Source organism: Xyrauchen texanus, chromosome 7 (assembly GCF_025860055.1).
Source record: "Xyrauchen texanus isolate HMW12.3.18 chromosome 7, RBS_HiC_50CHRs, whole genome shotgun sequence".
Classification (NCBI taxonomy): domain Eukaryota; kingdom Metazoa; phylum Chordata; class Actinopteri; order Cypriniformes; family Catostomidae; genus Xyrauchen; species Xyrauchen texanus.
Genome location: NC_068282.1, coordinates 20,773,063 through 20,797,647, shown reverse-complemented (window position 1 = coordinate 20,797,647; position 24,585 = coordinate 20,773,063). Strand labels below are relative to the sequence as shown.

Here is a 24,585-nt window from a genome sequence, read left to right as displayed (position 1 = left end):
CAATTAACAGATTTTTTAAATTAATACAAATCTTTTACTAAATAATATGGCAAGCCTATGTGTAGGAGGAAATACCCTTGATAGGTCAGCAAGCTGCATCAAGGAATGAGCCTGACCTCAACTCCACAACTTGGAGAGAGAGTTCTTTCTGTTCCACATCACAGGTTTACAGTTGAGCACTCCAATTGCTGCTGTGATGAGTCCTGTCACCACATATTTATTTTATTTATCAATGTAAACACATTCTCTATGTTCTTTTTAAATGGATATAGCATGCCATACATAAGTCATACATGACATTACTTCTAGACATTACATAAAAAAGGACAAAATTTACTGGCTATCCATTGTCTAATAAACAACAGAAATGATATCTACAGAGATCACGCAAGACCAGGGTCTGAAATTAAAATTTTGCCACTCCTGCCAGTAAATGAAGAAAATATACTGGCCATTTTGCACTATTTTTATTTGATAGTGAACAAAGCTAATAGTGGTAATAGGTAAAAGTGTCACTCACAGCATCATATAAAAATAGTCTCCATCTTTCATCGTGAATATTGCAAAATATTGTATCTAAACATACATAAAACAACATACTTGAGAAGCAAAATTACATCAAACTGAGAAAAGAAAAATAAACTTAATATAAAGAGAATTTGTTCTTTTAATTTGTTCTTACCCTATTGGCAAATAGTCCCCCGTTTTTAATGTACACAGTAATTATTTCTTCATTTAAAAAGATTTATTCTAAAGAAATTAGACAATAATTCTAATTAAGTAAAACAATTTTTGTAACGCTCAATATAGGCTATATATATTCGTTCTGGTAGCTTCCACATATTTTTTTCTCCAAATTTCTGGAGGAAAAACATCTAGTTAAACTTCTGACTGTAAAAGTTGTCAGAAGATGTGTGAGTCTTTAGTTAATGGCTTGTATTTCTTCGATTTGAATTGCTGTGCCGCTTACATCAGCGAGGGTTAGACTATCATTCTTACATTACATTTTAACCCCATAATATTCTGCAGTTCTGGCCCGTGGTGAGTTTATTTACTCGACAAATTCATTTTCACTCGTATTTGGCACTTGCCAACTGTTAATTTTGGACCCTGCATGAGTCTTCGTAAGGAAACTACTACATTGTACATATTCATTACTTTTTTCAAGTGTTACATTGAATGATACTGGCACATATGTTCATGGAATGAATTGCATTTGATGTTCATTTCAACAACCTCACAAAATTATTCTCCCAAGAAAAATATCAATACATGGTCCAGATCCCAGCTTGCTACAGATTTAGCTCATATTGTAGGTTCCATTTGCTTTTGAGAAATCCAAGGTCAACATGTGTCTACAGGGCCTCAGATATCCTTCCAAAATCTAGCCAAAGAGAGTCAAAGCCCCTAACAGTGTCCTTTCACAGTCCGTTCTCTATAGCCATGTGGTCTTGGTGGTGTGTCTCTTTGAACAATGGAACCTGGCCACAGGAGAGTGACAGTAGCGCAAAGCCCTACTGTGATGAGCCTCCCTCTGGCTATGAACCCTGCTTGGGTCTGGGGGTGCTAGTAGTCAGGCCTCTTCAGCTGTAGCATCTATTCCAGCATAAGTGAAGTTCTCAAAGAGGGCCATGTTGACATAGGCCTGTATAAAAGAAAAGAATTAGAAGTTGGTTGATGACCAAGGGTTAAATTAGGACTGAACCTCTGGCACCTTGACACGGCGTTCCAGCACCTCTGATTAAAAAAAATTAAATAGCCCAGCTGTGATATGGCAGAACTGCTCTACAACCATCAATATTCTTCTTCTTATTATTCATAGTTCTGAGTTTTGTTTTTTTCTAATGGGTTTGTGCTAATGCAAACATTAATTATCCTAAGTTGATAGGTCCTTAGACATGTGATCTGTTAAACCAAACAGCTTGTATCGTGCAGCTGATAGGTCCTTTATTTAATCTGCCGTCCAATCAACATACTCTCTCTTTGTTTAACATTTAAATTGCCTCAGTTGTTGGCAGGTAATCTGGTTACACTGCAGCTCACTATAAGAGGTTTCTCTCTAAAACCCTGTCCTACCATGGACATGCGAGCGTCAGAACTAAACCTTGGAGCAGTGGAAGAAGTTTGCCTAATCCGATGAGTCCCGCTTTCTTTTACATCACGTGGATGGCCATGAACGTGTGCAGCGTTTACTTGGGCACCAGAATGCACTGTGGGAAGACAACAAGGCGGTGGAGGGAGAGTGATGCTCTGGGCAAAGTTCTGCTGGGAAACCCTGAGTCTAGCCATTCATGTGGACGTCAATTTGACACGTGCCACCTACCTAAACATCATTGCAGACCAGGTACATCCATTCATGGCAATGATATTCCCTGATGGCAGTGGCCTCTTTCAGCAGGATAATGTGCCCTGCCAAACTGCACACATTGTTCAGGAATGGTTTGAGGAACATTATGAAGAGTTCAAGGTGTTGCTCTGGCTTCCAAATTCCCCACATCTCAATCTGAGTGAGCATCTGTGGGATGTGCTGGACAAACAAGTCCGATCCATGGTGGCTCCATCTCTCAACTAACATGACTTGAAGGATCTGCTGCTAATGTCTTGGTGCTAGATACCACAGGACACCTTCAGGGGTCTTGTAGAGTCCATGCTTCAGTGGGTCAGTGCTGTTTTGGTAGCACGCGGAGGACCAACAGCATATTAGGCAGGTGGTCATAATGTTTTGTCTCATCATTGTATGTTCTAACAGAAGCAAGCTTTTGTTCTTGCTCTACTGTTCAGCAGTAGCGTAAGCAGATCTAGTCCACCAAGACCACATTTTGATCTATTTTTTCAAATCTATTTTTCTCCTTACCTTCCGAGCCTCTTGCATTCTATTGAGTTGGACAGATATTTGTGAAAATGGCGGTCGCTCATAGGGTCGGTCTCGCCAGCACTGTCTCATCAGTTCATACCTGGATGAAGAATTATATGGCAATGACTACAATTGTATTACACAATGGCAATAATTAAATAAAGAACATAAATAGTGGTAAGAAGGCATGAGGATCTGTGCTTACACTTCATTATCACAGTTCCTGGGCTGCTCCATTCTGTAGCCCTGAGGAAGTTTCTCATAGAGCTCAGCACAGGTCATCCCACAGTATGGGGTTCCACCTTGAGTAGAACAGATTCATGGCATTCACATCTTAACAGATAATGGTTTAAACAAATGTCATGTAAACAGACTGAGAACAAGAATTTGTTACAACTAATACAAACAAACTTACCTAAGCTCACAATTTCCCACAGAAGTACTCCGAAAGACCATCTGAAAACCCAAGGCAGATATTACTTTAACTTCAGAATAATCAACTTAAGGATGTATAATTATGAGGTCATGACCTCTAAAATTGGGTTGGAAAAGAGCAGTGCTTATGACTGCAATATTTTAACATGAATAAAATATACAGCTCCACTTCATATTGGGGTCCTGATCTCCCTGTCTGGGTTTGTTTTGCGATAATGACCTGTTGGCTATACATAGTTAAACTTATGACTACTTAACAAATAAATTAAGGCAAAACCTATTAGCACCATGCCGATACTATTTGCTCCCCAATTTAAATACTAACATACAGTATCGTCATGCAACCCCATGGACACTTACATGGACGTTGTATTTTTGCTTTGCTATACGCAATGAATAATTTTATTTAATTTAAATTGACTGATCTTAGTTCAGGAAACTCTGTGGTGTCAGTAAAGGAATCATGTGACAAAACAACATGGCGCTGACCACAGAGGCGTTTGTCGTTGGGAGAGATGCCAACAAAACTACATCTGGTAAGAAACCTAATTATGTTTTTACATTGAAACATGTTTGAGTCAAAAGATTAGTCTCTAGTTTCATCCAATATGCCATTTTATAAATTTTTGCTATTTATCGTGAAACGCCATGCTGCTGAACACAGTGTACAGTAATATGTTCTTCAGTCCATTTTTTCCTTACAAATTCTATATTTAATGCTTATTATCACATTGAGATTTTTATATGGTGTTAAGATGAAAATATGGTGCATTTTGAACTGTTCTGAGACCAGCGCAGACAGACAGCACACTGGAGGTTAAGTAATTCACTAAATAGGGAGCAAGATAGCATTCTATAGCTTACTATGTACGTAGTAGCTAAGTGCATTCACTCCTAAAATCAAACCAAAAGTTTAGTTTCAGACTGCAGATGATATTTGGACCACTCAACATATTTGGTAGTCAAGACAATGTTAATCATGCATAGATTCAGAATTTATAATGTGCAATTTATTTTAACATGGATGGCAGTGATTGGATGATGCTGGCTATTACTTTAAATCAGTATTGATTATGCTAATTTCTGATGTGACGCTCTAAAGTCTCAAAAACAGGAATAGCCAACACTCCTGGAAATATAATAAACAATTTGTAAAAAAAAATGTTCTATAGCTAGCTTTACAATATCACAATGTCCCACTGTCAACATATGTTGCCATAAAGTTTTAGGGAAACTATTTTCTGGATTCTTTATTTATTTTTTTTGCATGTTTATTAGGTGCTTTTAATAAAAAAGGGAAATTGAAATGGCACACAGCAGACTTGCTCAAGTTTCTGGAGGGTATAGAGGCATCATTGGCAGAGTGTTTACTGTGTACCCCTACCCTACCCCTAAACTTAATTCTACCCCTAATTTTAACCCTAACCTTAGTTTCACAAGACCATCTGACTATGCAAACTCCAGACTTTGTTGGAAATCTACCCACACTGTGTAAAAAAACAGGCAGATCTAATGGAGAAAATTATTTCTTTTGTCATAGCTTAGGTCATGTTGTTTTCAAAATATTCAGAGCATAGTGTTCTTGAGTGTGTACATTTTTTTTGTTTTGGCTGGGGCACTGTGGTTTGTGGAACATGCTACACTAATTATGAGCTTCCTGGTTTGCGTTTTCAGTTCCTTCCTTATTTTTCAGTTTGTATTAAAATGATGAGCGTGGCAGACGTATGGCTTGTTGTTTTGTGTTAAATCATGGGATAATGTGTTTTCAAATGCAAATGTAAAATAGAACTCATATTTCCTTGAAGTACTTAATAAGACATTAAAACTTTAAATTAAGGTTATAAGGGTGTGATGTTCATAGCGTGCTTTGTCTATCTCTGCAACAGCAAACTGCCAACCACAAAATAGCAGAAATTCACAGACTGCACTTACACATCACTCTTTGTCGTGTAGACACTGTAGTTTAGAGACTCGATGGCCATCCATCGTACAGGCAGCCTTCCCTAAGATAAAGATGCAACAAAATTCAACGAGTTCATTGAGCAATTTTAAATCAACTGTAATTTTACATTATTTTATTCCTGAATCTGCACATTTGACAAAGCCCATGATATTTTAGAGTCAAATGGAAATATTTGGACTTTTTATCTTTATTCTCAGCATTAATCCCATAGATATTGCCCTTACCATGGTCTTTTTGACATACACCTCTTCTCCACGTGACAGCCCAAAATCAGCGATTTTTGCTACTAGGTTATCTCCCACAAGTACATTTCTGGCTGCCAAATCTCTGTGGATGAACTGATGGTACACAAACAAGAAAACCAGACACAGTTTTTGAATTCTCTTTAAACAGTAATAAAAAAAAAAAGAAAAACTGAATTTTCCACAAGAAGCCATTACAGCAATTTGGGTATTGCTAAATTCTTTTGATAAAAAGCTTTTGCTCTATGGTAAGAAATGGTTACAACTGTAACTAAGTAACTGCAATTATTACAGTAAAATTACTATGATAGTTGTAATTGTGCCAGTATCTTAGCCAGTTCTGCCAGTCCACAGAATATTCTTAAATATGCCTTTTCATAATCTGAGAATACTGTACATACCTGTTTGTCACTAAGGTAATGCATGCCAGTTGCTACATCAGCAGCAAATTGCAAGAGCTGCTGGGAGGTGAGTGTGGATGCAGTTCCATGCTCCTTGGCAAAGGCAGGATCGGTCTCCAGCACACGACTCTTTCTTAGGAAATCCAAGAGATTTCCGTAAGGTGCATACTCAATAGCAATGTATAGGTAACCTGTGGATAAGAGAAGCTGTCACACATCTGCACTATTTAATAGCAAATATATGGAAAATTGAAGAGGACAGATCAACACTTATTGGCATGTATGGCAAGTAAAATACTTTGGCAGAGGTGATAACTCAATTCAAATTTCCTTCATTTCAACATCTTTAAATAGTTCACACAAGTTAACCTCACAATCTCAAAGGTGGTTTAGCAGAGACTACAGAAAGAATCTATACTGTACAGTATGCTATTGTATGTTTGTAATGGAATACAAAATTACTGCTTACTGCATTCTGTTCAGTATGTACTGTATATGAAACAGCACACATTAAGCAATGATAAATGTTTCAAACATGCTGCATTGAAAAAGAAAGTGCCCTCACTACATGACCTCACAAACATGTTTTACTTCAGCAAGTGCCATCAGTTGTGATCACAGAATAAATATGATTATTTTGCAGTTGTTCTTTTTTGTTTTTTATCAAGTGTAAAAATGCGTTAGCTTCTGGTAGTCTGATCAAATAATGAGTCAAGACAAGGCTGACAATCATGGCTTACAGGAGGTATATTACTTCTGTTTCATTTGTCACATTGGAAAGGAAAGTTGCAAGTTGGATTGCATTGCATTACTCAGGGCAATGTGCTCTGTTGTTTACTGTCAAATGTAACAGGTCATCCAGATATTCCATGCATAAAATATATTTGCACACTACATACTATGGTTGTGTGAAAGTGGTATGGTAGTATGCCATTTAAAGGGATAGATTAAGCCAAAAATGACAATTCTGTCATCATTTACATCGCCCTCATTTAGTTTCAAACCTGTATAACTTTTTTTCCTTCATGGAACACGGGAGGAGATGTTAGGAAGAATGTTAGGGACTGACAACTTCAGTCACTACTCACTTTTAATTGTATGGATGCAAAGAAAGACATACAGGTTTGGGTGAACCATCTCTTTAACAAAACATATAGTTAAAGGAATATTCCGGTTTCAATACAAGTTAAGCTTAATCGACAACATTAGTGGCATAATGTTGATGACCACAAAAAATTATTTAGACTTGTTCTTTCTTTTAAATAAAAAAAAAGGAAGCCAAAATCGAAGTTACAGTAAGGCACTTACAATGGAAGTGAATGGGACCAATATTTGGAGGGTATAAAGGCAGAAATGTGAAGCTTATAATTTTATAAAAGCACTGAGTTGTAAAGTTGTTCAAATCGTCATTTTTATAGTTGTTTTAGGGTTAGCTCATATTATGTCATCATTGGTTGTATAATTGGCTATAACTTTAGACAGAAAAGGCTAGTAAGCGATTTTATTGCACTGAAATCATGTTAACACACATATTGTTTTTGTCTTGTGGCTATACATTTGAAATAGTTAAAGACATAAAGATAAATATAAAGACATTGACTACCACCACTGGAGTCACAAATTCAAATTCAGGGCGTTCTGAGTGACTACAGCCAGGTCTCCTAAGCAACTAAATTGGCCCAGTTGCTAGGGAGGGTAGAGTCACATGGAGTAACCTCCTCGTGGTTGCTATAATGTGGTTCGCACTCTCAGGTGGGGTGTGTGTTGTGCGTGGATGCTGTGGAAAACAACGTGAAGCCTCCGCACATACTATGTCTCGCGGTAATGCGCTCAATAAGCCATGTGATAAAATGCGCGGATTGACGGTCTCAGACGCAGAGGCAACTGAGATTCGTCCTCCACCACCTGGATTGAGGCGAGTCACTACACCACCAAAAGGACTTAGAGGCATTGGGAATTGGGCATTCCAAATTGGGGAGAAAAAGAAAAAGGAGGGGCAAGTCAAAATGTATTTCGTGGTAATCAATATCATGCCACAAATGCTGTCAATTGATCTTAACATGTTTTGAACCTGGAATATTCCTTTCAAGGTCTGAGCTTGTAACATAATGGTTGTAGACTTAACAGTCAAAGGTGAGGTCGTTTTACATAGAAGCTTTATCATCTATGTCAAACAGTAGTTTGTGTGTAGCCCATGTATTCAATATTGTGAAGCACAGTTTGATGATCTGACTTTTGGTAATGCCAGTAGGTAGTGCCCTTACCTCGGTTCTCGCAAGCTCCGATGAGATTAATTATGTTGGGATGCTGTCCCAATTTACACAGCACCTCTAATTCACCAGCAAAGTCCTGATGGTCATTCTCTGAGGAGAACTCTGCAGGTACACACATCAGACACATTGAATCAAAATCCTGTTAAAACAGACCTTGGCTAACAATGTTGTGTTGTTTTGCTTAAGTTTGTTGTCTTACCCTTCAGCATTTTAATGGCAGCACTCATTTTTGAACCATCTTTTTTGACCATGGCCTTGATGACCTGACCAAAGTTCCCTTCTCCAATTACATCCTCAAACTTAATGTCCTCCCACACCAATATGGGATAGGTGAGTGCCTCTGGGGAGGGCTTTGGCCGTCGGGTCAGTGTGAGAGTTCCGGAGTTGAACTGTAAGATAGTTTCTTCTCCCTGGGAGTGTATACGTTGACATTTAGAGTGCAAGAAATGTATTATATACTTTTTTAGTTTGATTGACCTTTCATTTAAAATCGTATTAAATTATTAAAGGCGCACTCAGTATTTGTTTTTGCCTTTTTGGACTTAAAGTGAAACCTAGCGGTGTGGATAAAGCATCATTCAAAATTAACAGTTTTTAGTTATTGATCGATCGATCGATCTTTCATCCATCCATCCATCCATCCATCCATCCATCCATCCATCCATCTTAATGTAATCAAACGTTTCCACTCACCGATCCAGACTGATAGGTGAACGTCCTTCTCCGCTTAAGGACAGATTTACGAATGTAGAAGAGAGCAAGAAGGGCCAGAAGAATGGTCACACAGGTCACAGCCACTGACCCAACCACAGCCCAAAGTAACTGATGGTCCTCAGCCATCGGCCTTCCAACTTGCTGAGTGGTGGGAGTAAAGCTGGAGAATCCTGATTGATGTGAAATCAAACACACTCTTGAAAGAGTTCCAAGTTTTAGCAGGCAATTACAGTAGCTTGATTTTGATGTATTCTCTGAAAGTCACTAAAAGGGGAGGCATTTTTGTAGGAGAGAGTATCCTGATGGTTTAAAGGCATATTTCACCCAAAACGTTTTATTATTTTATCATTTACTCTCCCTCATGCCATCCCACATGTGTATGACTTTCTTTTTTCTACTGAACACAAACCAAGATTAAAAACAAAAACCTCTGTAGGTCCTCACAATTCCAGAGGCCAGAACTTTGAAGGTCCAAAAAACACATAAAGGCAGTATAAAAGCAATCCATAAGACTCCAGTGGTGATACAATAGGTGTGGGTGCGAAACAGATCAATATACAAGTTCTTTTTTTTCTACAAATCTCCACTTTCACTTCCACTTGGCGATTCCCATTCTTTGTGCATATCGCCATCTACTGGGCAGGGAGGAGAGTTTATAATAAAAAAGGACTTACATATTTATCTGTTTCTCACCCACAACTATCATATTACTTCTGAAGATATGGATTGAACCACTGGGTCATATGGAAAAAGCTCTGGCCACCATTCACTTGCATTGCATGGACCTACAGAACTGAGATATTTTTAAAAAAAATCTTGGTGTGACAATGCCTCTTGCTTAGTCTTGAAGGAGGAAGTGGGGACCAGGTAAACAGTCCACGTAAATCTTTATTTTACTCACATTTCTTTCTAACACACAAAGGATTGCTTTTCAGCACACCAATGAACACACACACACTGGACTGCTGTGTGCTTTCTCTCTCTCTCTCTCTCTCTCTCTCTGTCTCTCTCCTCCTCCTCACTGCAAACACAAAACAGCTGTTTGAGGTGATTTCCCACAGGCGTCAATCCTTCCCGTTCTGTCTCTCCCGACCTCGCTCTCTGTAAACGTCGATCGGCCACACCCCCATCACCACATACCCCCATCGCCTGACTCAGGCCAAGGTGCCATCCGACCCCCCATTTCTGGAGAGGAAATCCACAACAGCCATCTGCACCCCCAATCTGTGGACCACCTTGAATTTAAAAGGCTAGAAAGCTGATTATCTACACACTGGTATTCTTCATGCGATGGAGCCACCGGAGGGGAGCTTGGTCTGAACAGAGGGTGAAAGCACATCCCAACAGATAGCTCTGCCCACCTGATGGCCAAACACTCCTTCTGGATGGTACTGTACTTAGTCTTAACTTTTTTTTGTGTTCGGGTAATCGGTAGGGACGACTGCATACCACTACCCCTGGGTTCCTTTGATATGGTGCTCTATGAGATTCGTATGACCGGGAAGAGGCAAGAACGTTGGAGACTTCTACTTGCAACCTGGCAACCTCCGTGACTTCTGACGGTGAGAGGTGGACTCTGCAAGTGACCAGGGTGACTTGATCAGTGGCTTTTAAGTTCACCTCCGGTCCGAGCTCCTACCTCTTCGGAACCACAGATGCCAAAGTCATGGGGATGGCCTCTCTCCATGGTTTTAAGAGATTGAGGTGGTTAATCTGACCTGCTCCGCCTCTGTCAGTTCATTTAACCTCATATTTGATTTCCACTACTCGCCATGTGACCTCTTGTGTGACCTACTTGCCACTTGGTGAGTAATTTAGAGTTTGATGTGGGGAGTACTACAATGACTTTTTCTCCCAGTGCAAATTCCCTTAGCTGAGTACCCTTATTACACAGCCAGCTTTGACATTCATGAGCCTGGAGCAAATTCTCCTGTGCTAATTGCCCCAGTATGTGGAGTTTTGCTATTAGGTCAAAAATTTATTGAATTTAGTTTTTACTGTTTGAAGGTCCCTCCTCCCAATTTTCCCATAGGATGTCGAGCACGCCACGCAGTCAACGCCCATCCAATAATTCAAATGGGAAGAACCCAGTGGAGGTTTGTGGGACCTCTCGTACTGCAAACAATAGGGGCTCGAGACACTTGTCCCAATTACAAGGATCTTCATGCATGAACTTATGAATCATATTGTTTAGTGTCTGATTAAATCATTCAACCAAGTTGTCCATTTGGGGGTGGTAAATGCTGGTCCGAATTGATCCCCAATAAGTCATACAGTTTGTGTAGTGTATGTGACATAAATGTCGTGCCTTGATCAGAGAGGATTTCAATTGGAATCCCCACTCGGGAGATTATTCTGAAGAGTGCCTCTGCAACACTACGTGCTGAGATGTTGCGCAGATGCATTGCTTCTGGATATCGCTTTAGTCCACCAAAACCAAGATTAGTGGATGGGATAGGTGAACACTCCTGCTTGACTGGGGGTAGCCTGTGGCGCGTTGGGGACCTGGAGCATTGTCTCCACCTCCCTTGTGGGGCATCAGTCCATGGAATCAGGAAATACCTAGGTTCCCCACAACTCCAGCAGACGGGCTCAGACTTCATGTGCATACCCACGGCAGCAGATTTGCCAGCCTGTGGTGGAGAGCGGAGAGGATTATGGTGCTCCATAGCACTTGCCGGTCCTCTGCTTGAGCCTGGAACAGCACCTGGAACCTCTGATCCTGTTCCATGCGCAGCACAAGCAAAGCCTGATGTTGGGCTTGGTGTATGCTGGCAAGGGTCTTGATTACTTTGGCCAGAGGCGAGGACTCCATGACAGCGTTTCTGCCTCCTAATTCCCGGGTTTCAGCACCACTGTGACAATGCCTCTTAATGCGCTTAATATTGAAGGGGGAAGCGGGCGCCAGGTAAATTGTCCACATAAATATTTATTTTACACATTTGTTTCTAACACACTAAGGATTGCTTTTCAGCACACCAATGAACTCACACACACTGGACTGCTGCATGCATCTCTCCCTCTCTCCTCTGGCGGTCTGGATTGCCCTTTTATCCCTCTCCACTCTCACTGCACACAAAAAAGCCTTTAGAGGTGATTTCCCACAAGTGTCAATCCAAACCATTCTGTCTGTCCCTCATTCTCTGAAAATGTTGCTTGGCCACGCCTGATCGCCACACCTGATATGTTCAGCAGAAGAAAGAATGTCATACACATCTGAGATGGCATGAAGGTGAGTAAATAATAAGAGAATTTTCATTTTTTGGGTGAACTGTCCCTTTAAATAGAACAGTTGGTTTAGAAAAGAATCATAACTTTATGTCTAAGTTAACATCATGTCTTTATCCTACTAATTCACTACATTCTCTTACCATCTCTTGGGGTCCTGGCTTGTACAAACTTGCTCCACTCCCCTGGCACCTTAGAGAAAGCTCTCACCCTGAACTGGTACAAGGTGCTCCCATTGAGAGATATCACATCTTTCGTAGTTTTGTTGCCATCATCTGTGTCCACCCAAGGGTGCAAGCTGCCTTTTCCCACTGGCTGGTATTCAATGCTGTATTTGACAATGCCTCCATTGGGGTATTCAGGGGGCTGCCAACGAAGCCTGACCACACTTATGGACACAGCATCAGCCTGAACGTTACGTGGAGAAGAAGGGCCTGCACAGAGATCATATGCAATTGCACAATTGGGAGTGGCATTAAAGAAAAACAATATAAAGCTGATGTGTGTAAAATTATTATGTTAATATACTTATTTGTACCTAGCTTAACTATAAGTAAGCTATTTATAGGCTGATTTCGATAAGTGCAAATACTGTGGCTCTGTGGGGCTTTCAAACATTGCTTTGAAGTTTGTTTTGAGCTTCACGACCAGCCAGAATTGAATCAACCAATGGTGTACGTTTGAAGCGGAACTATTTTTTCTTAGACCAATGGAAGATGGAGGGTGTATTCAGGTTTGAAAGGTGTTTATTTCTGCATTTACAGTTGAAGACAGAAGTTTACATACACCTTAGCCAAATAAATTTAAACACAATTTTTCACAATTTCTGACATTTAATCGTAGAAAACATTCCCTGTCTTATGTCAGTTAAGATCACTACTTTATTTTAAGAATGTAAAATGTCAGAATAATAGTACAGGGAATGATTTATTAAAGCTTTTACTTCTTTCATCACATTCCCAGTGGGTCAGAATTTTACATACACTTTGTTAGTATTTGGTAGCATTGCCTTTAAATTGTTAAACTAACGTTTTGGGCAGCCTTCCACAAGCTTCTCACAATAAATTGCTGGAGTTTTGGCCCCTTTCTCCAGACAGAACTGGTGTAACTATGTCAGGTTTGTAGGCCTCCTTACTCGCACATGCTTTTTCAGTTCTGCCCACAAATATGATTGAGGTCAGGGCTTTGTGATGGCCACACAATACCTTGACTTTGTTGTCCTTAAGCCATTTGGCCACAATTTTGGAGGTATACTTGGGGTCATTGTCCATTTGGAAGACCCATTTGTGACCAAGCTTTAACTTCCTGGCTGATGTCTTGAGATGTTGCTTCAATATATCCACATAATTTTCCTTCCTCATGATGCAATATATTTTGTGAAGTGCACCAGTCCCTCCTGCAGCAAAGCTCTCCCACAACAAGATTCTGCTACCCCTATGCTTCACGGTTGGGATGGTGTTCTTCGGTTTGCAAGCCTCACCCTTTTTCCTCCAAACATAAAGATTGTCATTATGGCCAAACAGTTAAATTTTTGTTTCATTAGACCAGAGGACATTTCTCCAAAAAGTAAGATCTTTGTCCCCATGTGCAATTGCAAATGGTAGTCTGCCTTTTTAATGGCGGTTTTGGAGCAGTGACTTTGTCCTTGCTAAGCAGCCTTTCAGGTTATGTCGATATACTGTATGACTAGTTTTTCTGTGGATATAGATACTTGGCTACCTGTTTCCTCCAGCATCTTCACAAGGTCCTTTGCTGTTGTTCTGGGATTGATTTGCACTTTTCACACGTTCATCTCTAGGAGACAGAATATCTCCTCCTTGAGCAGTATGATGGTGTTTATACTTGCGTACTATTGTTTGTACAGATGAACATGGTACCTTCAGGCGTTTGGAAATTGCTTCCAAGGATGAACCAGACTTGTGGAAGTCCACAATATTTGTTCTGAGGTCTTGGCTGATTTCTTTTAATTTTTCCATGATGTCAAGCAAAGAGGCACTGAGTTTGAAGGTAGGCCTTAAAATACATCCACAGGTACACCTCAAATTCAGTACACCTCCTATCAGAAGCTAATTGGCTAATTGCCTAAAGGCTTGACACCATTTTCTGGAATTTTACAAGCTGCTTAAAGGCACAGTTAACTTAGTGTATGAAAACTTCTGACCCACTGGAATTGTGATATAGTCAATTAAAAGTGAAACAATCTGTCTGTAAACAATTGTTGGAAAAATTACTTGTGTCATGCACAAAGTAGATGCCCTAAACAACTTGCCAAAACTATAGTTTGCTAATATTAAAGCTGTTGAGTGGTTAAAAAAATTAGTTTTATTGAGATATTCTTTGCCACCACATCCAGTCTAGTGTCCAACATTCATATACTATTTCAAAGTCTATCACTTTGATTCTGAGTTCCTACTTGCAAGATTTTGGTTACCCTGCTTATAGATATGGATATGGTGGGGCTTTGAAGGGGGCCCATGGCTGCCACAGTTTACCAGCAGGACGACCACTTGGTAGTCCCTGTGGTACTCCAGGTTGTAGAGTTTGGTGGAGAGCACATTTAGCAAGGTGGTTTCTTCCCATAGCTTCTCTCTATGTCGGCCGAAGAGCTGCACTAAAAACCCAGTGGCCTCGCGGGACCTGTCAATCAGAGACCACCTGATGGTGATGTTACGCCCCTCCACTGAGCTGGAATCAATCTCCGGCCTAGCTGTGGGCTCTAGCGACACAAAATACGCAATCAGAGGCTGTCTGCGGCATCTACTAAAACCACCACTTGCATTCCACAGAAGAAAGGAAGTCATACCAGTTTGGAACAACATGAGGTTGAGCAAATGGTGATAGAATTTACAATTTTAGGTGAACTTTCCTTTTAACACTATACTGCTTTCACAGTCTGTACCTAAGTCCTATATTCACATCTAAAGTTAACACTAAGAAGTCTATTCAACATTCTAAATATTGTTTACCTACTTGTTTCCAATCTGAATCCCAGATTTTGACAATCACATCCACATTAAACTCCATCCTTACTTTCTTAAGAACCAGCAGAGCACCACTTCACTCATAAATTAACAGTAATTTCACCCTTTAGAGTTCTAGTTTGATGTACTCTCACCTGGACAGTCAGTCTCTATGATTGTCTCTGGACCAAAAGGACCCTCTCCTCCATCCCCTGGTCGAGTAAGTTGTACACGGACATGGTATCTGGTTGATGGCTTCAGGTTCATCAATGTGATGGGATCTCTGCTGTCCACTTGAACAGAGGATAAGAAGCACCTATTATACATGGTATGTCTGGCATATATAGTAGTCAAGGGCATAGATTTGGTTTGAATGGGGGGTTATTCTTGCTAGTCTTGATTATTCAATGCAAGTGAATGGGTGCCAAATTGCACATAGGGGCAGTGCCAAATGCACATAAAGGCAGCATAAAAATAATCCACAAGACTCCAGTGGTTAAATCCATATCCTCTGAAGTTTTTGCAAGAAATACTTGTCCCTGCCCAGTAGGGGGCATATGCATGATGAATGTGAATCAACAAAAACACAAGAGGGAGAATGTTAAAGTGAATGTTAAAATGGAATTTGGAGGAGAATTTATAGTAAATATTTTACTAAAATAGTTATTTGTTTCTCACCAATACATATCAAATGGCTTATGAAGATATTGATTTAACCACTGGAGTCATATGGGTTAATTTTATGCTGACCTTTGTGCTTCAAAATATTGGCACCTTTTCATTTGCATTTTCAACATGGACCAAAAGAGCTGGGAAATTCTTCTAAAAATCTTTATTTTATGTTCTGCTGAAGAAAGAAAGTCATACACATCTGAGATGGCATAAGGATGAGTAAATGATGAGAGAATTTTCATTTTTGGGTGAACTATTCCTTTAATATTATTGTACTCATCTACATTATATACACAGTGTTGGTAGTAATGGACTAATGTAATCTAATTACATTACATCTGAAGTTTGCATAATCAGATTGCAGTCACTTTTTCATGGGTAACATGAATAAACCTTACATGACCTAGCAGTCTTGACTTTTAAAGAATCACGATTCACCAAATTGTTGTTTGATTTAATGTTAAGTAATGTTTAACGAAAGGAGTGCAAATTGGTTTTATTCTATATAAACATGCAAGTTATCAATCTATCTGTAATCCAAAAGTAATCTGATTACACTACCTAAAAAAAATAAAAAAATAACATATTAGAAGTAATCTACTCAACACTGTGTATACATTATACATACATTTCTAATTGGGAATTCCTAAAAACAGAACTAGTTGTGGCAAAATTAGCATCCCTTACCTATGATGGAGGACCAGGAGTCTCCTGTATCCATTGGCTTGTAAAGTAGTTTAGTGGAAATAATCGGACCATCACCCGCATAAGTGTCCATTGGCTTTACAACCAGTTGTTTGCTACTCCTCATCAGCAGTTTAGGAGTAGTGGTTGGGTAGGGTGGCTCTAGTTTACAATAAAGGGCAAATTTAAGGGCAATTCATCTAGAGAAAACCCATGTTACTAAGAAATGATTTAAAAATAAATCTCTCCTTACCTCTCACAGTTAAAGTAAACTTGCGCGAGTCCTGTCCACCATTGGTGGAGACTCGACATTCCCACACCCCATTATGCTCTGCAGAGAGATGTGGGATCTCAAACTGAGCAGAGCTTTTCTTTGAATCCATGGTAGTATGGGACGCCTGAGGAATCAGTAAAAAGAGAGATATTTCTGTGTTACACAGACAAACAAATGGATATTAAATCAACAATCAACAACACATTAAAAATTTCTATGGACACTACAGTTATTTCTAACTTACTTTGACTAATTACTACTTAGTTTTAAAGGAATAGTCATCCAAAAAAAAAAAAAAAGGCAGAGGCTATTACTATGTACACTAAGTGTACAACACCAATTCTGAAAAAGTTAGGAAAGTATGAAAAATGCTGTTAAAAACAAAAACATTGATTTGTAAATTATATTCACTCTTTGCTATATTGAAAGCACTACAATTACACATTATATGATCTTTTTCCTTGTGAATTTCATATATTCTTTTTTATGTGCAGTAATTTCAAATCAGATGATTGCAACACACTCCAAAAAAGTTGGGACAGTCAAGTGTTTACAATTGTGAAACTGTGAATTCTTCTAATAACACTTGTTAAGCATTTGGGCACTGAAGACACAAGTTTGTTAAATTTAAATAGTTAAAATTTAAATTTAATAGTTACATTTTACCCCATTCATCCATTATGCAGGTCTTCAGCTGCACAATTGCACGGGGTCTTCGTTGCCGTGAGAACAAGACCCGTCAGTGAACGCCCAGTGCGTGAAGCAGCGATCGTGGCTGTGGGATGCGGAAAGGTAACGATGGCAACCAGGAAATATACACAAACGGAAAAGCATCTTTTAAAATATGCTCTCCATGAGTGCCACTCTTTTAGAAGGGAAATATATTATTTTAGAGGAAGAATATACTCTTTTAGGCTGCTGAAGTGCCCAGGGGCATTCTCTGCACTCAACCGGTGCAAGAGGGGGAGAAGCACTTCATAATGCACCACACATTCTCAACTGGAGATGGTCAGGACTGCAGGCAGGCCAATCTAGCACCTGGACTCTCTGTTTATTCGGCCAGTATGTAGTTTGAAGATGTCCTGCTGAAAATTTTGAGAAGTCCCTGGAAAAGACACTGGATGGCAGTATATGCTGCTCCAAAATTTTTACATATCTTTCTGCATAAATAGTGCCCTCACAGATGTGCAAGTTACCCATGTCATGGGCATTTACACACACCTGGGCCATACAGACACTGGCTTTTGGACCTAATGCTGATAACAGCTTGGATGGTCCTTTTCCTCTTTGGCAAGGAGAACACGATGGACTCATCGGACCAAAAAACATGATTCCACTGATCTACTTTCCATCTAAGATGAGACCGAGCTCAGTGAAGTTGGCAGAGTTTTGGATAGTGTTGATGTAGGGCTTCTGCTTTGCATAGTAAAGTCTTAACTTGGATCTGTGGAGCAGCAGCAAATGGTGTTGACTAACAAAGGTTTACTAAAGTAAACCCAAGCCCAAGTTCATGATAACCATTACAGATGAATGATGTTTTTTTAAGACAGTGATGTCTGAGGGATCAGAGATCACATGCATTCAGAAGTGGTTTTCGTCTTGCGCCAAGATTTGACCGTATTCCTTGAATCTTTTAACTATATTGTGCACTGTAGAGGGTGAAATGCCCAGAAGCCTTCCAATTTATCTTTGGGGAACATTGTTCTCAAAGTGCTGGATTATTTGCTGAAGCATCTGTTGACAAATTGACAAGTCTCGAATGATCCTTGCTCTTGAAGGACTAGGCTGTTTTTGGAGTCTCCTTGTATACTATGACACGATTGACTCACCTGTTTAACATTTCCTTTTTCACATTGCCTTGCTTTATTAACTCATCAAATTGTTATTTGTCTTAAATTGCCCCTGTCTCAATTTTTTTTGGAGCGTGTTGCAATCATCTGATTTGAAATTACTGTACATAAAAAAATTCAAAAAATCTATGAAATTCACAAGGTAAAACATCATATAATGTTTAGTTGTAGTGGTTTCAATATAAAAAAGTGTGAATATAATTTACAAATCACTCCTTTGTAATTATTAGTATTTTTCAAAACGTCCCAACTTTTTCAGAATTGGGCTTGTAAATAGCAACAAAAAGCATCTTCTTTAAACTAAGGGCAAATAGTGTTAGATGATATTTAAAAAATGTACCATGGATTGTATCAGCATTGTATTTTGTTGTAAAATTATAGTAACTGCAAAATTAAACATGGTTACTATATTAACAGCATATTACTGCAGTAACACCATGGTTAATTGCATTAAAACGTCTCGCAAAATTGCAAAAAACATGGTTACTACAATATTACTAAAGTAAAACCATGGTTAATTTAACCCAAGTTCCACAAAACAAAGGGTGAGTAAATGAGGACAGAACTGTCAATTTTGTGTTAATTATTCTTTTAAACTTCCAATGCTTCCAGGTTTCACCTTAAGCACAGTGCTTTCCAGTTTGTGTAGCTCAATGCTCATGTGGCTAGGCAGAGGGTGGCCTGTGGCAGAACATGTGATCTTATGGCTGGAGTTCAGGTTCCCCTCCAGGTTACTGGCCATGTCCAAAATCTCTGGTGCACGATCTGAAAGAGGAATGAGGTGAGAGTGCCATGAGACATGAGGAACAAACTTTAGACATCCTAGCTGGAAGCTGGTGGACCAGCATAGCCTTTCTACATTTACATTTATGCATTTGGCAGATGCTTTTATCCAAAATGACTTACAGTGCATTTATTACAGGGACAATCCCCCCAGAGTAACCTGGAGTTAAGTGCCTTGCTCAAAGCCGTGGTGGCCATGTGCTTGATTAAAGGGCTGTTCCAACTGAACACGTTATTGCATTAAAATAACTAGATGCAGATCAACAAATATATCAGAGTGCAGGTGTCTCATGATGCGTTTTTAACTTAGCACAGCGTGAAAACATATGGTGTAACAGTCAAAGATGCATGTTTACAAAGAAAAACTATTCAAATGCAGCGCAGAAGGATGCTAAGACATGTTCGGTGTGAACAGCCCCATAAGGAAATCTTATTGAATAAGATAGTTAGCAATCCTGGTGGCGATGCCATTTCACACCATCATCTCATGCTGGGGTCCAGCACTCAAATCACAAAATATGCTAATTACCAACAATGCTACTTTATTTTTTGTAATAGGCTTTAGAACTGATGGAAACATAGTCTTAAACGCTGACCTGATTTCTCACAGTATTGGCCTCTCCAGCCTGTTGGACATTGGCAGCCACTGAAGCGATTGCATTTCCCTTTGTTCTTGCAGTTGCAACTTAAAAGACAATCAGCCCCGTACATTCCTTCAGGGCAGGCTTTTAAAATAAGAAGAGTATTGACAGGTCTATGTTATTATACTGCAGTACATATCAGCAGTTGAAGGCTTTGGAAATGTTTGTGTAACTCTACCAAGACTAGAGAACAGTTGGATAGAGCAGTAAGTAATGTTTATGTTTTTTACTGGCAGATTCCAGTGGCACATGTTTAATTTCTAATTTCAGAATTAAATGTTTTATACAGGGTCCAAATTATACTCTGTATTGTGGACAGTATTGTTTAAAGTGATCCTATGTTAAACTTACATTTGCGACAGCGATCTCCATGCCAACCGCTGGCACAGGAACACCCATAAGGATCTGTGAGACAGAAACTCAAGCCCTGGCAACCACTCACTGACTTACAGGATTCCTGGCAGTTTTGGCCAAACATTCCTTCATGGCAGGCTGCAAGACCAAAACCAGACAAATATTATGGATATTTTAAGAGGCCAAGATATTCCCCTTTTGTGTTGCACAGAAGAAAGAAAGTTATGCATGTTTGAACAACATGAGGGTGTTTTGGGTTCACTATTCCTTTAAATGCAAAGCCATACATATGTAGTCTCTACAGAAGCTTACCTGAAATAAAGGAGATTTATAAAGCATCAGTTTCAAACAATTTATTCTAAGATTGGATTCAACTCTAAATGAAATATATGCCCTCTTATACCTGTCTCACAACGCACTCCCATGAAGCCTGGAGGGCAGACACAGTCTCCATGTTTGTCATGGCATATGCCTCCATTCAAGCACTCAGGACAGTCCTTGTCACAATCTGAGCCCCATTTGTTCTTTGGGCATTCTGGAGAATACATGGGTGAAGGAAATCATAAACGGACAGGATATAATGTACAAATCAATGTCATGCATATCTTAAAAATAGTAAAATACTGATTAGTCTGTTACCACGAACGATGAGATGCAACAAGGCACTATAGAGAGCACTGTCCCCAACATAGCTGGCACTGTAGATCCCTGCGTAATTTTCATCAATATTCTTCAGATCCAGGACTGCTGTGTTGTTCTGAACATCAGCAAAAGGCGTCATGTAGTAATAGTTACCTAAAACATATCAGGACAAACTTGCTTGTAAATTTATTATCTATTTATTTAGATACAAAATAAGGTAGATTTGTTGCTGTACTATGCATAATATGTCTGAACTAATTATCTGCTCAGTTGCTCAGAAGGGATAAGAAGGTAACACCATAGAAAAATGTTTGACACTAAGAACATTATGCTAAGATTTGGAAAGTACTCCACTAAAACATCTTGATGTCTATGACCTGAAAAATATATTCAATAACACTGTGACACTATCAACACATGGGCTTGAAACACATGGGCTAAAATCTGCAATCAATGGTCCAATCAGAACAGCTATTCTTCTTCTTAATATTTGAAGAGCATATTTGTATAATAAACGGCTTAAATTCTGCAAAGTTTCATTGTTGTGGTTGTAAGGGTGTAGCTTCTAGAGACAACTGAATTTGCTGAATATTGTCTTAAATATGAAGATGACACAATGCTTTATCATTTAAACTCTATTCATTGCTTAATTGATTTGCACAAAACATTAACTATCCATTAATCACTGTCTTAAAAATCATTTCTATTTAGCTTAGGTTTGGCTCATTTCTGATTGCAGCTACTGTATATTTACCATTGAATTTCCATGAAATGTCTCTTCGATCTGTCCCAAGCACGTCCATGGTTAAATACACTGTGTCTCCTTTACTGGCCGTCATAGAGACCCTCACTGGTCTAAAATTAACTTGTAAAACATAATAATAGTAATAATCAAATATAATACATTTGATAATATTTTTTTCCAATATGATTAATTTGACAAATATCTAAACAAAGTCTTAAGAGGAGCTCAGAATTTGTTTATTAAGCTTCTGTCTTGCACATACCTCTGCTGAAGTTGTTGATGAGTGTAACATTGCCAAGTTGGTCAGTGCCCCTTTTTGAGTGACAGTAGAAAATTCCACTGTGATCAAAGCCTGTAAATCCAGAAGCCACCACTTTTTTAGCCTGTGGCGTCTGCACAGTAAAGGAAGGTGCTCCTACACGACGGACAATACTGTTGTCCTTCTTGATGCTCAGCTGAATGCCATCAGTATCATGATCACCAGAAATGCAGGTGAGGCGGAAATTATGAGCAGATGTGGCCCCATTAGACATCATTATGAGATCCATAACGGCATCTGGAAGATGACACATACAGATTAATGTAAAACTCACTCTAGTGGGTCTCATTATCATCATCAACAACAACAACAACTAAGAGCCTCTATCATTGTTATAAATATTTTTTTTCACATTACTTAAGGGTGAAAATGTGAACCAGCTATGGAACCATGTTTCAGTCCAGGAAAAAATGTATCTGCTTATTCAAATTAAGAGATACTTTACAAAACTTCAACAACAATGGAGCTACTAGAATCACATTCCTGCTTTGACATGTTCCCCCCTGGCTTTCTGTCCCTCGTGTCCTTCTCAACACGAGAACAATGTCAGGAAATGTCATCCCTAGAGCACACATTCCACCTAAAGGTATAGTTCACACAATGGCTCATACCATCCCAGATGAGTACGACTTTCTTTCTTCTGCAGAACACAAAGATTTTTGGAAGAATAGCTCAGCTCTGTAGGTCCAAACAATGCAAGTTAATGGTGGCCAGAACTTTGAAGGTCCAAAAAGCCCAAAAAGGACGCGTAAAAGTAATCCATATGACCCCAGTGGTTCAATCCATATCTTCAGAAGTGATATGATAGGTGTGGATGAGAAACCGGTCAATTTTTAAGTATTCTTTTTACTATAAATTCTCCTCCCTGCCCAGTAGTTGGTGATATGCACAAAGAATGCAAATCACCAAAAACAAAAGAAGAAGAATGTGATAGTGAAAGTGGTGTTTAATAATAAAAAAGGACATCAATTCTCACCCACACCCATCATATCACTTCTGAGTTAACAGCTGGGGGTCATATGGATTACATTTATACAGCATTTATGTCCTTTTGGACCTTAACATTTCTGGCTGCCGTTCACTTGCATTGTGTGGATCTACAGAGCTGAAATATTTTTCTAAAAATCTTTGTTTGTGTTCAACAGAAGATAGAAAGTCATAGGTCAACATATCTTGGATGGCATGAGGATGAGTACATGATGAGAGAAGTTTCATTTTTGGGTGGAAGGTTTAGATCAAGTACAAATAGCTCCTTAAAGTAACAAACTTCCTTAAAAAAAAAAAAAAAAGGAGATCTAGATTATTACTATATATATATTTTTCCAGTTAATTTTGTATTTTGGCTAAATGAAATGGCAACATGGTAAATTGTGACAACACTGTTCGCCCTATAATGTGATAATAATCAGCAGTCCCTATTTTGTTATTTAATTAAGCGAACACAAGAGTAGAAATGACACATGGTCTAGGGTTAATTTTTACTTACCAGATATGTCGACAAGACACAATAGACAGATTAAATACAGCATGACTTTAATTGTATGTTTACACTCAAATAATCCGTTAGAAATAATCCAAATAAAGGATTCATCAGCAATTAATACATTCCAGAGGGTTCTTCCAGCTCTGCAGCCGTTGTGGCATGTAATTGCGCATTTCCAAAATCACAGTGAATATACACGAACCAAATCTAAGTTAAGGCATGGAAACCTGTTCTGTTCCCTGTTCTGTTGACATCCTGAAAACTCCACTTTCTTACTCCACTCTCATACTAATTCTATGGGAGGGAAAGGAAGGAAGAGGCGTTGGGGATCAGAGAGAGAGAGAGAGAGAGCGAGCAGAGAGAGAGAGAGAGAGAGAGAGAGAGAGAGAGAGAGAGAGAGACATGGTCACTACAAAATCACACACAATGTGATGTGATATGGTCAAATAAATAATAATAATAATAATTTATATTAATTTATTTTATTTATATATTACTAATAATTACATTATATACTGTCCAAGTTATTGGACAAAATGTATTTTGCTTTTATTTTATTTTATTTATTCTATATGATGCTTTGGCAACATTGTTTTTGAAACTTTCATGCCAATAAAGCCTTTTGAATTGAATTGAATTGAATTGAATTGAATTGAATTGAGAGAAATGATCAAACACAGAGTGAGATCTTGAGTATAATTGTATTTTGTTTTGTTCCATTGACATAAATAAATAAACAAACCTTTAAGACAGTGGTTCTCATTAGGGTTTGCTTCAGGGCCCAGGTTTTACAAAGTATTATAATATATATATATATATATATATATATATATATATATATATATATATATATATATATATGTATATATTCTTTTTTCTATATATGCTGATGTGTCTTGTCTAGAATGTGTGTATGTTTTTCTGTGAGTCTGTATCTGTATACTGTATGTTTTTTGGCTGATAAAGAGCAGAAAGTGTTTGGATGAGGAAGCCACACGGGAAAGTAGTGGACACTGTGTCAACATTTTCTGTGGGTGTATGGAGCCAGGGCGGGGAGAAACACTCACA

The 24,585-nt window shown here is 38.8% G+C and overlaps 1 protein-coding gene across 1 annotated transcript; it reads right to left on the bottom strand.

Moving 5' to 3' along the window:
• Positions 1–183: 183 nt before the first annotated feature.
• tie1 (tyrosine kinase with immunoglobulin-like and EGF-like domains 1) lies at positions 184–23,764 on the bottom strand. Its single transcript, XM_052130096.1, has 23 exons — positions 23,521–23,764; positions 21,978–22,271; positions 21,725–21,835; positions 20,968–21,123; positions 20,732–20,863; positions 20,326–20,466; positions 19,930–20,058; positions 19,170–19,315; positions 16,680–16,824; positions 16,430–16,588; positions 15,226–15,363; positions 14,542–14,826; positions 12,254–12,544; positions 8,862–9,052; positions 8,368–8,578; positions 8,160–8,270; positions 5,896–6,086; positions 5,477–5,590; positions 5,222–5,292; positions 3,270–3,310; positions 3,060–3,156; positions 2,855–2,954; positions 184–1,645 (listed from the first exon to the last, which is right to left on the bottom strand). Exons 1-23 carry the CDS (start codon positions 23,561–23,563, stop codon positions 1,574–1,576), a joined length of 3,369 nt encoding a protein of 1,122 aa, XP_051986056.1. The 5' UTR covers positions 23,564–23,764; the 3' UTR covers positions 184–1,573.
• Between the last annotated feature and the right edge of the window lie 821 nt (positions 23,765–24,585).